The sequence below is a fragment of the Anser cygnoides genome, chromosome 4 (assembly GCF_040182565.1).
Source record: "Anser cygnoides isolate HZ-2024a breed goose chromosome 4, Taihu_goose_T2T_genome, whole genome shotgun sequence".
NCBI lineage: Eukaryota > Metazoa > Chordata > Aves > Anseriformes > Anatidae > Anser > Anser cygnoides.
In genome coordinates, this window is record NC_089876.1 from 29,129,256 (window position 1) to 29,145,623 (window position 16,368).

The 16,368-nt window shown below is 39.4% G+C and overlaps 1 protein-coding gene across 3 annotated transcripts in view; it reads right to left on the minus strand.

Moving 5' to 3' along the window:
- Positions 1–16,368, minus strand: part of LOC106030796 (uncharacterized) — a 59,753-nt gene that overhangs the window by 14,017 nt on the left and 29,368 nt on the right. For 2 of the 3 annotated variants that reach the window (XR_010831055.1, XM_048074451.2), the window contains one exon: positions 4,731–4,886. The exons of the other annotated variant lie outside the window; for it this stretch is intronic. Coding sequence is in view for 1 of the 2 variants with exons in the window: in XM_048074451.2 (XP_047930408.1) it covers positions 4,731–4,886 (156 nt within the window). In the remaining variant the exon portion in view is untranslated. The remainder of the gene's footprint in view (positions 1–4,730; positions 4,887–16,368) is intronic. 3 annotated transcript variants of the gene reach the window in all.

Below are 16,368 nucleotides of genomic sequence, written 5' to 3' on the forward strand. Positions count from 1 at the left end.
GTCCTGCACCTGGGGTGCAACAACCCCAAGCAGAGCTACAGGCTGGGAGATGAGTGGCTGGAAAGCTGCCTGGCCGAGAAGGACCTGGGAGTATTGGTTGATAGTCGGCTGAATATGAGCCAGCAGTGTGCCCAGGTGGCCAAGAAGGCCAACAGCATCCTGGCTTGTATAAGAAGCAGTGTGGCCAGCAGGTCTAGGGAAGTGATTGTGCCCCTGTACTCGGCTCTGGTGAGGCCGCACCTCGAGTACTGTGTTCAGTTTTGGGCCCCTCGCTACAGGAAGGACATGGACGTGCTCGAGCGAGTCCAGAGAAGGGCGACCAAGCTGGTGAGGGGTCTGGAGAACAAGTCTTACGAGGAGCGGCTGAGGGAGCTGGGCTTGTTCAGCCTGGAGAAGAGGAGGCTCAGGAGCGACCTTATCGCTCTCTACAGTTACCTTAAAGGAGGCTGTAGAGAGGTGGGGGTTGGTCTGTTCTCCCACGTGCCTGGTGACAGGACGAGGGGGAATGGGCGAAAGTTGCGACAGGGGAGTTTTAGGTTGGATGTTAGGAAGAACTTCTTTACCGAAAGGGTTATTAAGCATTGGAACGGGCTGCCCAGGGAGGTGGTGGAGTCACCATCCCTGGAGGTCTTTAAAAGACATTTAGATGTAGAGCTTAGCGATATGGTTTAGTGGAGTACTTAGTGTTAGGTCGGAGGTTGGACTCGATGATCTTGAGGTCTCTTCCAACCTAGAAATCTGTGTGTGTGTGTGTGTGAAATATGCTAAAAATAGTGAGAGCAATGCTGATGCCTAGTGGTAGAGAATGAAATAGTCACAGGATGATGAAGAGGAAACCAAAGATGCATTGTAAAGAAAAAAGTGAAGGGAACATAAGAGTGCTAAAAGCAAAAAGATACTGGTGAGAGTGTGAATAATCACATTTCCATGGTGACTGGCCAAGTAGGACATCTGAGAGAAACAAACTAAAATGAATCTTTGATTTCAACTTAGCTAAAACCAACAGATTAACTTTCAAAATAAGTTCAGTTTTGTGAGATTTCCTCCTTTTTACTTTAAAATTTTGGGAAAAAATGAACAATCTCTTAAAAATTCAGAGTTGGAGTGGAAAATATGGTGATATGTCTTAGGATATAAATGAAACAAATGCTTAAATTATAACAGTCTTTCCCCAGATATATTATTTAGTGCAGATCGAGTGTTGGACACTTAAGTTTACTTCCACTCAAATAGATATACTAGATGAAGGATAAACTTTGCAGCCTTTCCATTTGATAGATTGGAAAGGAGATGACTGGCATATTCATCAAGGCAAAGGTTTGACAAAAAAGGAACACAGAGCATAACACCAATTGTCAGTATTTTGTGAGATATTGATATCCTCTTATAATCAAAATCTTTCCTTTTTTGTGTTTGTTGAGAACCACTAGAAAAATCTCAATTGGTAGAAAAATGTTGGTGAAAGTAGACATGGATACAAAGAAAGCCTGTCTATTTAGCAATGGGAGTTGAGAAAAGGTCAAATAGTACTACAGTGAAATGAAAATATTTTCTCTCCTGAGAAGAGACAGCGATAAGCACGTCTTAGAAAATCAGTGACAAAAAGACATGCAAATATATATATATGCCTTTCAGCAAGAAAAACTAAGGGAGAATCCAAAAAAATGAAGGAATCCACCATGCCATGGTGAATGTCCACTGGGAAAAGGAGGAAATTTTGCAAAATCAGTTTTTAAAATGTTGAAGTCTAAGATTGGTGAGGTTTATCCCCTCTTCTTTGGAACGACAACAACTACAAAGATCCACAAGCCTACATATTTCAAGTTCATTTACTGCCAAGAGATCACAAAACTTTCAATAGCTTCCTATTCCTCTATGAGGCCTTTACAAACAAAGAATGAGATGGGGTACAGCTCAGCAAGCTGGCTTTTAGTGAGATGTATAATGCTACCTACACCTGACTTTTCAAAGCGAAGCTTTGTAAAAGCATAAAATAACCACGCATTTGAAGCACAAGGACATGAGTAAGTGTGTGTGAGTGAAAATTTGAAAGGGACAAATGAATAGCAAGTCCCCTCAGCTGACGTTCTTGCCACTTTCATTAAAAAAAAATAAAAGTCTGTGTTTTTAACCAGAGACTGTCCGAGGCTCATGGTAAAGCAGGAAAAGATGGTTCTCTCCCAGGTGGGCCTTTTTTCCCCTCCAACATCACTGTAGGTGAAGCCTGAGTGGCAGCCACCACTTGAGGTCTCCATCAGTAAGAGTGTTTCAACTGAAAATCTTTCAAAATCCACAATAAAATTTGTCCAAAATAAGGAATTTTAGCAGGCTAGGAAGCACAAACAAAAGATCAGATCAGAAATGTACCTGAATGTGCACTTAAGGTTACTTCCATCTAAAACTCTGGAGACAGGTTGTATTTACAGCTGTGGATTTATTGCCAGGTAGTTACTTCTCAATAATAGTCTGGACACCTTTCTTTCATTTTCAACAAGCTATGGAGCCACAAGCTGTTCTTTTTTTTGTTCACATCCTTATAAGATTATTGTAGCATATGCCACATTAGCCAGCATCTTTCATCACAAGTGCAAAGTGCAACATTATAAGGTTCATGCCGAGGTCATATATTACACCAGACTTCCTGCAGCAACAGCAGTGGTTTCTGCTATTATTACAAACATCTGTATTTAAATACAAAATCGTCAGGATTTTACAAGTCCAAATTATCATACTGAAATGGTTAATGGCTAAATCATGTGAGGAATTTTTATCAACAGTTATGGGCCACATTTTTTAAGGAAACTGTCTCCTACTAAAATAGCAGTACCTGACTGCAGTTGTTAGATATGAGATGTAATATTGAATATAGATTTTTGTGTGCTTATATATGTGTAAATATCTTTAAAATACATTATTCAATAGAATTGTCATTTTTATTTACATGTTTCAGCAGACTTATGACTATAGGCAAAACCAACGGAAAACTGAAGAAAGCTATTTGCTTATACAATACTACACTAGTTCTAAGAAAAATAGTTCACTTCAGCAATTATTCCGGGTGCTGCTCCAATTACTTGATAACTTTCTTATCAGCAGTCCTTTTAACAGGACCTCGAAAGCCAAACCAGGTGGTTTTATTCTTCTTCCTTGCTGGGGCATGGGTCCATTAGATATCATGCAGCACCATCTGGTGGGCACTTTTCTGCCGATGATACCGGATTCTTTTCTGAAATAACTTGACAAGCAAGTGAAGGCAGAGCAGAATTTGCTGAGGTCTGTGTGAGATCGAGGAGCCTTATGAACTCTAATCTTGACTGATACTAGTTCCCAACATGTCTCTTGGATAGTTACTTAACTTCTTTGTTTCTGTGTACATGTTTTAGATGAATTAAGTAAAAGCAATTTTTTCTTCAGTTTCCCAGTGTTATTTCAAAATACTTAGGTTGACTTAAAGTAATAGAATTTACTCCACTTTCTGCGAAGAGGTACAACCATGCAAAGTGATGGTTAAATGACTACTATTATTAATGCAAAGGGGAAAAAAAAAAGAAAAAAAAAAGAAAAAAAAAGGAATGTTTCCTCTTATAGTTTACAAGATATTGCATCTCAAAGTTAGCAAGGCATGCATATGTTCTCTAAAGTGCAAGCATAATTCTAGTCCTGAGCTAGTTCCATCATCTAACTATGGCATAGATACCAGTTTTCATCTACCATTGAAAACCCTTTCTGTAATCTTGGCACCAGATGTCATCAGCTGCCTAACTAAAAATTATGACTTTGTGGAAAGAAACCACTCAACTGTTGAGGACTCCACAACTTTTTTAGGCACTGTAAAGATGCTGAGCCCTGCTAAATATTGTTTTGCTACTCACATGGGAATATAATATTCAATGTCCACAAAATCCCCTTACAATCACTTTTCTTTCTGCAATAATAAGGAGACTAAACCTAAAGTATTTAGAAGGGAGCAGGACAGAAGCATTGGCAACACTGGAAAAGTAGTTAGAAAAAGTAAACTGTCAAAAGATATTACTTATTTGCATTAATGAGAAGCAACTAAAAGCATCAGGAATCTTGTGCTGGAGTACTATGCAAATTGACAAGGAAGATTTTGCCCCCAAGACCCTATTTCTGGGGTCTTGATAGTTCACCAGAGCTTTATTTTAAGGTCAAATAAGCCAGTTGCTCTACCTTGTCCTGCTGCTTCTTGCTCCTAAACCTACCTCAACTTCTCCTTTTGTTGGCAAAAGCAATTATGAGGCCAAATGGGGCCAGTGAGCTCATCTCTATTTGCTTCTGTTGGATCAGTTTCAGCTAGGACTAAGTCCCCAGTTCCATTTCCCACCCAGCCACACAAACTCTTGTGCTAGCACAAGGCAGTCTTTGGTACTGGAGTGACCAAGGATGAAGGGACATACAACTGCTTCTGCCCAACAGTGACACCAGCTTAGGCTGAGTTAAAGGCTTTCCCTAACCATGCCCCAACATGTAACACTTTATTATTTTGCCTATTGGGCTCATCCATCACATAAACACCATTGAACACAGACCTCATGATCATCCCATTCACAGGCTGGCCCCTAACATAGAGCCAAATAAACCTAAATATGTATAAGTGTATGTGAGTTTCACAGAAGATGGATGTGTGAAGGACTCTGTGCCTGATGTTTCCCAGGCATTCGACAAGCATATATCACTGGTATTACCCAGCAGAGCCAAACAGCACTCACCTCGGCAGCTATGAGCCACATCTGATGGGGTATCAGCTCTCTAGTGATGAAATGCCACAGCCCAGGACTGCTAAATCCTGTAATCAGTTCTGGAGAAACCCAGTTGTCACCAAACATTAAATGACTGCTCTCTATATTCTTGCTGAGACCATGCTTCTACATTTGAAGAGAAAGCAAAACGTTACAGTGTTTCTCAGTGTCTTCACTCTTACGCCTGAGGAAAACTCTTTCTAACCCATCTTGTCATTTAGGAAATCTCATTAATGAAGTTGCTCTCCATGGTGTTTAATTAAGGTTATATGCAAGAATAGCCCAAATTATAGATGACTTGAAAGAAGAGATTTTAATCTGGAGATTAAAAGTGAATAGGCATTGTGCGTAGATAGGATTTCTTCAAGGCAATGACAATGGTTCTGGCACTTACATCACCACGAACTAAGCAGGGCCTCCAGCTACTGAAATGCAGTAGAGGCTTTTTGCTTTAGGACAGTGGGAGGAGAACGCTTTTGTTCCTGTCTCATCAGAGGTAGTACCCTACTACTAGGATGTAAACCATGTTGTTAAAATAACCATAACGCTGAAATAAAATATAATGCAAATTTTAAAAAATTAAAAATTGTCCTCTCTCATTCCTTGCATTGTGGAGACGGGAAAACCAATTCCCTGTGCATGGATAATAATACTGGTAACAAACTAGGAAACATAAGGAATTTGGACGGGATGACATGGATCAATAACAGTAGCAAGTCCACACGACATCTCTCTCTGTGTCTCTTCTAGTTTCCTTCATCATTTGTACCAAGAAAAAGGCCACCTATCCCTGGAATGAAAATATAAAGCTTGTGCTTCAAAAATCTTACTTCTAATATAAAATGTACATTTTTATGACATTATATTCATGAATGAGAATATTATTTGATCAATCTTTTGTCTTTAAAAAAAGGAATATTAAATAAACAGTTCAGTTACAAATTACTGCCAAAAGTGCCTGACATATTTCAGTCTTATTAAGAAAAATGTAACTAGTTGAAGAAAAAAAATATATATATATTCTAAAAATAGGTTTCAACATAGCACATTTCTGAAAATAGTGCCCAGAACATATCCTTTTCCCTCAGCCAAGGCTGACTGAGTTTCTTTAAAAAGTAAGTCCACGTCACACTGGAACTCTAACTACAAGTATACATTAATAATGGGCTTAAACCTAAAAGCAAAAATAAACAGCAAATGTGGTAATGGCACATTAAGCATTACGGATGGACAGGATTTATGCCCTTCAGCAGCCACGTTTCTGTCTGAGGTTGCCAGAAGAATCCCCAAAACGTATCGTGAACTTCAAGAAGGCTGAAAGAAGGCCAGTCAAATCAAAAGGAGAAGGCAGATCTGGGAAAAGAAAAATTGTCAGGAAACAGTTCTTGAGCAATGTTTGGAAGTGTCTTGCATGTTTAGAAAACCCATAACTCTTTTGTGTTTATACAAGAAGCAAGGAGACCCTAGACTAGGATATGAAAGCATGCTGAGAGCCTGTTGATGCAGTTCCCTGTGTGCCTGGGAACCAAACAGCAGCAACTACCTGCACAGGCTGAAGGCCGGAGGGAGCAGCTGGGGCATAAACTTGCTCAGGAAAAACCTTCCCCTCAGTGCGGTAACCACAGCTGACGTTCCTGATCTGGCTTTAGAGACCTCTTCAGTTTAAAACTGCCTTTTCTTCTTCTGATAACTTTAGGAGCATAAATACATCTTAAAAGCAAGCGAAGTTTCTCCTCCAACAGTTTGTACCAGTTTAATAAAAGTGTCATTAAACCAAATTACAATTCCACGTGATTATTATTTGTAAATTGGACCTAATACATCTATTTTATCTTTGTTTGCAACCAGCTAGCCCTGCAATTCCAATTAGTAACGAACATGCCCCCATGTATCTTGCATTAGCCTCAGCTCATGACTATTGTGTGCTTTCTTTCGTATCTTAAAGGCAACTGTCTTGATATTGACATAAATAAATGTATATAAAAACAAATAAAAAAAGAAGTAGAAAAGTAAAAGAGTGACTGTGACAAGAAATGGTACAATAGATAGGCATAATAGAAAAGTGAAATATTTGGAACAAATCTTTATTGTTTTCTCTGATATGCGTCTCTTTTGTGCATCTGTTATGATATTTATCATTTAATTGGTGCAGGTTTCACTACCCTGCCTTTTATCTCCATTTTCCAAATCAAACGTATTTGTCATTAAATCAATCCTGTTGCTAATACCACAAACTAATTTATTTGCTGCATCTCTGTGGAAAGGACACAGTTAAATTAGAGCTGAATCTGGCTTACTGTACAAGAGCATTTATCAGCACCCTGCAACTGTTTATTATGGCCTGATGCAGAACCCAAAAGTCAACTAAAGAACCCCTGTTAATATCAGCAGGTTTTAGACCTAATGAATAAGTCCTAATTTTCACTAATGAATACAAAAAATAAGCTAAACAAAATCCAAAGAAACTGAAAAAAGACAGATAGATCATCTTATCTGTAATACGTCTGGACTGTTTAACTGATTTAAATCAGATATTTAAAGAAAACTTTATCTTAGAAAGTTGCATATTGTGCACTATTTTTCATATAGCAAATATGCAAGAACATGACTGAAATTCTGCAAGAAAAGAATAAAAGCTATAGCCTGGAAAAATAAAATACAGAGTAAGAAACTTCAAGAAAAACAAACAAACAAACAAACAACTGAGAAATCTATCAGATGATAGAAAACCTGGTCCCAGCTTTCTGGGATGTCTTAATTAGTTTAAAGGTTGGTTGTTCAAAGATGATGATTTACTGTAAAGCCAGTTCTTGACAGTATTGAGGAATCTGGAGAGGTAAATGGGTAGTTAGCAGAATTTTTAAAATGTACATTTAACCCCCACGTACCTTTGCAAACTCTACTCCTAGGTTTGTGTGTCAAAAGCCTCTGAAAGCTGAGGTTACTTCAGCTAGATCACGTTTATCTGTGTGCCTACTGACCCCTCCAGAGAACTCCAAGACTCCTGTGGGGCAGGACTCACCTTTACAAAAATTACACTGATACATCTCCAGTATGTCATATTTACCCATGAACTCTACCCTTTACCCTTATAGTTTCTTCAATAGCTGGAATGTAGCTGGAATGAGAAGGATGAGAAAGGTCGAGAATCTGCTGTGCAACAGTCTACACTATAAACCCAGCTCCTTCTGTTCAAACTTCTCTAGATGTGCCATCAGGGACAAATAGGGCAGTTATTTTCAGTGTGTGTTATGAGTTCTGGGCTAGATGATGTTGTGGAGACCAAGCACTGGGTAGCCACCATCCAGACTAGATGTACTTAGGAAGGGTTTGTAAGAAATGGTCAGTTTTCACAAAGAAGAACCCTAGTTACTTCCTGTTACAGAAGATGAAACAGACACACAGTACTGAAAGGGAACAGACACACGGTACTAAAAGGCTTGTTGAAGATGACAAAAGTTTGTGTGTAGTCATTCACTCTGGAATCAAAAGAGGACCTGTTCCAGACAGGAGGGGGCATTGATCCTCACCAGGAGACGGCTGTACATAGACTGTTAGCTATCCACATAACTGATTACCTGGCTAGGAATTTCACCAGCTGCACCTGCACATATCCCTCAGCTGCATGAAACCCCAGGCAGCTCATTGCAACAGAGAAGCCTTCACACTGCTCCCTCTTGGTGCCAGCAATTGCATCAACTTCATGGCCTTGCCTTCATCCTAAAGTCCAGAAAGAAGTCCTCAAGTGAGCATCCTCTTCGAAGTTGTTGGTTTTTTGTGTTTTTTTTTTTTAATTATTATTTATTTTATTTTATTTTATTTTATTTTATTTTATTTTATTTTTTAGGAAAATTATATAATAGCTTGAATGACCAGAAAGCATGTCATGGAAAAATCCATTTGGGGTCCATCTGTACAATTTTTTTGTTCAATCATTTTGCTTCACAAATATGGGGTGCCCAACATCTGAAGGTGATTTACTCACCCTCCACATTCTTCTATTTGCTATGTATTATTAAACAGCTATTTCATTAAGCCATTTGTTGTCAGGCCATTTTCTTATTTAGAGCCATAAAGAAGCCTGCACCGTCTCTCTCCCACCTTCTTACCTCCCCCACTGGTGCAGAATGGAGGATTTACAGGTGAGTTTGCACTGATTTGAGTAAAATTATAAATTAATGTATAATTTTGGTTTCAACTTGCGTCAGGAGTTCTTTAACTCAGAATTTACCTCTGATATCTAAGTCATTGCACTTTTCATTGCTCCTTTGTTCCATCTAATGAAAGGAATACCCAAATACCTGCCTAAATAGGTTTTGTGCAGGAAAACCCTGAGACTGAAAATGTGAGGTACTATGAAGCACAAAACATTGTCACTGAAAGTACCTAGAGCACGTGTCAGTCTGGAAACTGTTCCCCAATAATCTAATGAAACAATAACCAAAGGATCATGCTGCCTTCTGAAGTCCTGGAGCAATTTCACAGGTTTTGAAAGACCCCTCAAAACGCTTCATTTGCTTTTCCAGTTATAAATTGATTCAAAGAAAACCTAGCCTAGAGGTCAAAGCACTGCACAGAGTAATTAAGGAACAAAACCTGAGAAACAAAGCCTTAATGTAAAGACCAAGTGGAAACTCCTTATTTACCTCTGCCAGTGACAGCCACTGTGCCCGGCAGCAGGGCATGCCTTTAGTAAGACAGAACCTTTACTTTAAAAATGTGCCATCAGGCCTATTAGGGAAAGCATCAATAATTAAAGTTAATGCCTGGAAACTGGCATCAGCTCCGGGCATGATGACTCAACCTCTTGGAGATCCATTCATTACATTCAACTACAAAAGCTAGAAGTTATAAAAAATGCATGAATAAATTCTTTAAGTATTAACACGCTACTTCTTTAAATGTTTGTCCTGACCCAGGTGGCGCTGCACTGACTTTCTCTGCAGCTTCTTTTCACTTAAATGACCTTAGATTATTGCAACCATCTCTCAGGATTAAACAAATTGCTCTCTTAAAAATGTATTATTGAAGGTTCCTACTTTGTAAGAGAGAAAATGCTCTCTGGCATCCTGTCTTTAAACTCATCACAAAATGTTAGATTTCAGAGCGAAGATTGTAAGTCTAAAGTTAAGTACTTTGAGCTAGATATGTAATTTGCTAAATGCACTTTTAGACTTGGCAGAATTAAGCAAAAGCAGCATAAGAACTAAGGAAGAGACTCCTATTTTGTGTCTATAAGTGTTACCAAGGCAAAGCTGTGAGACAGGGTTCCACAGGATGTCTTTTAGTCAGAGTGCTAGCACTCAAATATCTTCAACACTGAATCAAGAGCAGGAACAAATAAAAATTAAAAAAAAAAAAAAAACACTTTATGGAGATTTGGGCTTTACTTATCTTTTAGAGTGAAAACTCTTTTTATCCAGTGATTTTTGGGTATACGTTTCTATGCTGCATTCACTTCCTGCGTTACTTAGGTTTGCTTTCTTGCAAAATTCCCTGTTGCTGGGTTATTTTTGGTGTTTCCTCACACCCCAGCAGAGTTTGTCTGCAGTTTATGAAGAGAAGAATCACCGATTATCACAAATAACTTTCTGCTTCCCTCTGCATTTGAACTTTACCTTCCAGAACATGGGGAGTCAGTAGCATTTTGGAAATGAAAGAAGAGGCAGATGTTTCAGAGAAAGAGAGCTTACACCTTGCTGGCTCTGCAGCCGCATACAAAAATTGCAGGCTACCTGGGTTCTTCAGCTGAGAACCAGGGAATCAGATGCACTCCCTCCTCCTAGGCAGTGAATTTTAAACTGGAAACGAGTGTTACGTTTCCTCAGATAGGTAACCTTTAAACATCAACCACAAAACAACAACAACAAAAACTACATCAGAATACTTAGCATCTGGGTAAAAAAGCAACTGAAGTAGTTACAGCTCAATTATATTATTCAATCCAAGCTAAAAAATAGAAATCTGGGCATTAAAGGAAATGAATGCTTTGGATTAGAAGGTATATAATAAAATTCTCACTTTTGAAACTCACCACCATCTTTAAATACTGCTACCAGCTTTCAAAAGGATCCACTTCTTCAGCTCACACGCTGCTGTTGTTGTCCTAGGTTTTAAGGACCACCATATTTCATGCATCTCAAGTGCAGACTTCTCTCTAGCCATTATCCTACCTCTTACATGCTACAGGATATTTTGTCATCCCTTATTCCACCCACCACTGGATAATATTCTAAAATATAATTTTTCCAAGTACGCATACAATGGGCTGGAATTTTAAATCCTATTTAAATCCTTCTCTGCAAAAAACATTGCAAAGGATTGGCATACTTTGAGAAAAGCTCGCCAGCTCTGTAGAGCATTGAACTCTCAATTCCCACTGAAACTAATGATGGTTGAAAAGTACCATGCACATTCCTCCTTCATAGAGTCAGGCCCAGAAAGAAGCGCAGGGGGAATTCCTTTTCTGCAGAACAGGCAGCTGAGAATAGAACCAAAGGGGTTCCTATAATGATTTAACGTTTCACTTCTTCTGGTAACAAGAGCAAGAATTGCATCAGAGTTAATTTTAACAAAGGCAAATGTAGTAATGTGCTGTCTAGCTCAAAGCCACTTGATGAAAGCACATTACCGCAACATTTCCAGCAAATGGTGAACTGCTTGAAGTGTGGTTATGGTCAGAAGAGTGGCTGTGTAAGAACGACACCTTCACATCCCACAATACCAATCTTATATACCGATATAAACTGCTACATCACATTTTTTTTTCTTATTAGTATAGATACAAAGGCAACAAGTTTGACTCCTTTTAGTACCACAGAATGAACCCGGTTTCAGAAGAATATAAAAGACGCTTTTTTGGGTAAACCTGTTCATATTTTAAAATAAATTCCAAATGCGCATTTTCCTATCATGAGGTGTGTATGTCTGTAAGACATATGGATAGATATTTGTCGTAATTATGCCCAATATAACTTAATTGGGCCAGTTATAGCAACAACAACAAAGTTATTTTATGTACAGATTTCCAAGAGAACTTTCAAGACTGACAGTAAAAAATAATATATTTTGATTCAGAAACTAAGCTAAATACTGATATTTTTTATCAACACCAAAACTGAAAAGAGACTTATTTATCTAGTCAGTTACCTAATTACTTAGTAAGATATGTCAGTAGATAAGTAACACTCACTGTATGTAAAGGTGACAGTATGGCCCAGAAATTCCTTTATAACTGAGATTAGAAACATGAAAATGACAGATTTCATATTTGTAATATGTCTTTAAAACATAACTAGATTTTAAGTCAGCATGGTAGAGTTTTATTTTAACAAATCATGAGACAGCTGTGAAAGACATATATTGACATAAGACATAAGACATCTGTGTACATCAGCAATCTACAAAGCTGATTAATAAACTGGTATAAGACCCACTGCAGTAACTAACTGCCAATGCAACCTGATTATAGAGCTCTACTTACTACATTTAAAAGCAATAAGAACAATGAGCCAATTAAAACTACAGAAGATTGACACTTAGCACTAAAGACAGACGCTGCCTGATCTTTATGTGCCTTAAAGCAGAATCCAGGCTAGGCGCATAATTTCTTTAGAGAATATTTGGGTAGGAATAGGATTAAGAAATATTGGTATCTATGCAGGCATCCACCCAAACCAGCCAAAGGGAAATGTGGCTGTGCGTCTGAAAAATTCTTCTGCTCGGAAGTTAGGTGCTTCCTTCCCACTCATGGCTGTTTCTTTGGAAGCAACCTCCAAAGCCCTTCCTCTCCCCCTGACAATGAAGAGGGAACACTTCAGTCCCTCTTTCACAGAACAGTTGTAGGAGGAAATGGTGATGCTGCTTTACTCACCCACTTCTCTCTGTGAGCAGCTCTGCCTTAGGCAATTCACTTCTCCAATATCCCTTTGAAGAACCGTCTTAAGCACAACCAAACGCGTGCAATTTCAAAGAGCAGAAAATAATTTTGTATGTTTGCTATCAAAGATCTTCATCTTTGTGCGCAGAAATGATTTTCCACCTTTGCTGTTCTGCAGACTTAAGTATTTTTTCCAGTTCACGTACAGCCCAGCTGAACATAAAATTTCAGCCGACTTCCAGTAATCTCTTTTTATCTAATTGCACTTCACAGACCTAGAAATACCCACAGAGCCCCGAGTGGGAACAGCAGACATAGAACAACCACATCCTGACTGCCAAAGTGGGCATGACTCCCCAGCCTCGTGACCAGGACACACCGGAGCAAGGCAGGGTGACTGGGCTTTCAGCACCTGACAAGTTACAGTGAGCACAGGGCTGGCTGGAGCTAGGATTACCTCCTCTCTAACATAAACACCTGGGTAAAGAGCCACGATTACTTTTAACATCTTCCCTGGTACAAAACAAAACAAAACAAAAAAACAACAACAACAAAAAATTATTTGTCTTACATAAAGTGTAACAGCAACAGCGTGGGACACCTTGAGGATCCCGTCCCACTAACTCACCCTAAGTATTTCACAGCACTTTCACAAGAAAAAAGAGATGCTGGTTTGAAATCCCTTTAGAAGATTGCCCCATATCCTGGAGAGTGCTTTGACCAGGAGTAAAAGGGTTGCCTTTGGGAGTAGGAGGCAGACCACCCTGAAAGGGTATTGGGGTCAGTACTTTGGCACCTAGAATCATAAATAATGCAGAAATTCTGGGCATCAGCCCAAAGGGCAAGAAAAAAAGTCACACTATCACAATATGGTGAGTACCACAGCTCTGACAGCAAGTTAGGGTGCTGGCCCACTCTGACCATTTTGTCTTACCTATGAGTAAAAAAATCCAGTGAAAGTAGATCCAAAATCTTTCCTAGGATTGAGTTCTTGTGCTTCACTATCTTTCTAATGAGTTTCAGTAATGAGTTTCTAAGATCTAATGAAAATCTTCTTGCTACACGTTTTATTTTGTCCATTGTAGCTACAACGTGAAGAACAATTTAATCACCTTCATCTTCATAGAAAGCTTTTAGACAGTGACAGTTTTGTTTATACTACTGAAGAACTACAAGAGGGTGAAGCAAATTTTCTCCTCAACATCTGAATTTCTAAATCTCTAATGATAGTGTTGCTGACCTTCAGTATTCCTCCTTCCTATTCTTAAAATGTGGACCCCAAACTACACGGTGTGCTCCAGGTACTTGTTAGTACCTGTTAGTCCAGGAAAGCCTTCAGGATTTGTGTATCACAGCTGAGGAAAGGACGTTCTTGAAGTGCTTATCCTCCCTAAAACCCAAATTAAGATGACATTTAAGGTATTCCCTCCTTAGTCACCTCTTGCTGATTATTTTACACATCTCAGTGACTCTCTTAATCCCGTTCTTAGGCACTAAAGCTTTCTCCTTGCAGACAGTGTATGGCTCACAGACACAGGGCTAGGGCTGAAGATTTCTATACAAGTGCCCAACAGTGTCTAGGCTTTAGGGATTTCTGAAAAAAAAAAAAAAAAAAAAAAACCTCCAAAGTACAAATGCTGTATAGTAAAGAAGGAAGGTGTAATATCCATGCTACTTTGATTTTTGCATCTTTCAGCTGCAATTTATCAGGCAATTCTTTAACTGCATTGAATATACTTCTCCTAGGTACTTTGGGCTAGATCCAACTTCCATTAAAGTGAATCAAAAATCTGATCTATTCTACTGATGGTTTAGGACCTTTAACTATAATAATCATTATATTATAATTGCATAATAATAATAATATATCCCTAGTAATTTCTCATAATACAGTAAATTTACAGACCTTGACATAATGCTCTCCTCACACTATGGAGAAATTTGTGAAGAAAAATTACAAAAGAGCAGAATTAAGACTACACACATGAAGAAACCAGTCCCCCAACCTTTGCTACACATTTATTTCTGAACCATGTGCATCTACATAGCATCATTTTCTCTACTACACTGGTGTGTCCTCTGCACACACTGTTTTCTCAAGCAGAGATTTTTAGTCAGCGTTGCTAGTGAGAGGTGCAACACACAGAAGAAACTACTGTGGTATGTGAAAAAAAGCAGCTGCATAATGAGTTGGTATATTTGTCTATAGCCTTGCTAACATGAACTGTAATAATAATAATAATAATAATAATAATAATAATAATGTTTAAAATTTAAGGTACTATCTGCAAAGCCTGGATGGGGCAAAGTATGCCCTCAGCAAGTCTGCAGAAGACAAAACTGGGAGGAATGGCCGATACACCGGAGGGTTGTGCTGTCATCTACAGGGACCTTGACTGGCAGGAGAAATGGACTAACAGGAGCCTCATGAAGTCAAACAGGGAGAAGTGCAAAGCCTTACAGCTGGGGAGGAACAACACCCCACACCAGTACAGGCTGAGGGCCACCCGGCTGGGAAGCAGCTCTGCAAAAAAGGCCCAGGAGTCCTGGTGGACACCAATTTGAAGGTGAGGCAGCAACGTGCCCTTACTGCAAAGAAGGCTAATGGTATCCTGGGCTGTATGAGGCAAAGCACTGCCAGCAAGTCGAGGGAGGTGATGTTTCACCCCTACTCAGCACTGGGAACACCCGTGTACTCCTCACCTGGAGCACCTTGTCCAGTTCTGGGCTCCCCAGTACAAGAGGGACACGGAGCCACTGGAGAGAGTCCAGCAAAGGGCCACAAAGAGGCTGAAGGGACTGGAGCACCTCTCCTATGAGGGAAGGCTGAGGGACCTGGGACTGTTTGGTCTGGAGAAGAGACAGCTCCAGGGGATCTTATCAATCTATATAATACCTGGAGAGAGGGTGCAAAGAGGAGGGAGCCAGCCTTTTTTCAGTGGTGCCCAGGGGCATGACAAGGAGCAATGTGAGAGGGAGGCATCATTGTCTCTGTTCTGGAGGGCTTTTCCACAGTCAAAATATGCATAATGAAATTCAGAAGGAGCAAGGAAAGCAGGAGGAGCATCCTTTAAAATGGCTAGGCTACCACTGTCTAACTATGGGCATATTAAACGTCTTGCAAATGTAACAAAATCGGTATTGCAAAAATGTGATATTTTTCTCGAGGCCATTTAATGTATCTGTCAACATCATGTGAGCTGCAAGGATAGAGGGTTTAAAGGTTCTGGAAGATAGTCACTGCTCCAGAAGGAGCCACTCAGAATACAGATGTCTTTAAAGCCAGAATGAAATAAATGTGTGGTAAATAGAAGATGGAGATGTCGAGGAGATGTATTTCCTTCAAGATATATTTAGTGTGAAACAGACATCCACAGACATCAAATCATATTTATCTTCCAAATGTAAATACAGACTTTGCCCTTAGTGGAAACTGATTTCCAGTTACATGTGGGCCAATATCTTGGCTTTTCAGCTACTATGTGGTTCCCAAACCACTCAAGGCAGCTTCCTCCTGGGAGCTACAATATTGTAAGAAAGGTGAAAGGTCGTGGAGGCAGTGAGCCCCTAGGCACTTTCAGTGTTAACTGTGGTGCATTACATGAGATCAGATGTTTGCCTACCCTCTTCACCTGCAAAGGAAAGCTGTGCAAATATTGTTGTCTTCTGGATTATTTTCTCAGTCGCTACCCAGTTTTCCAAAGTATGAGATGTTTCTTTCCATGGATG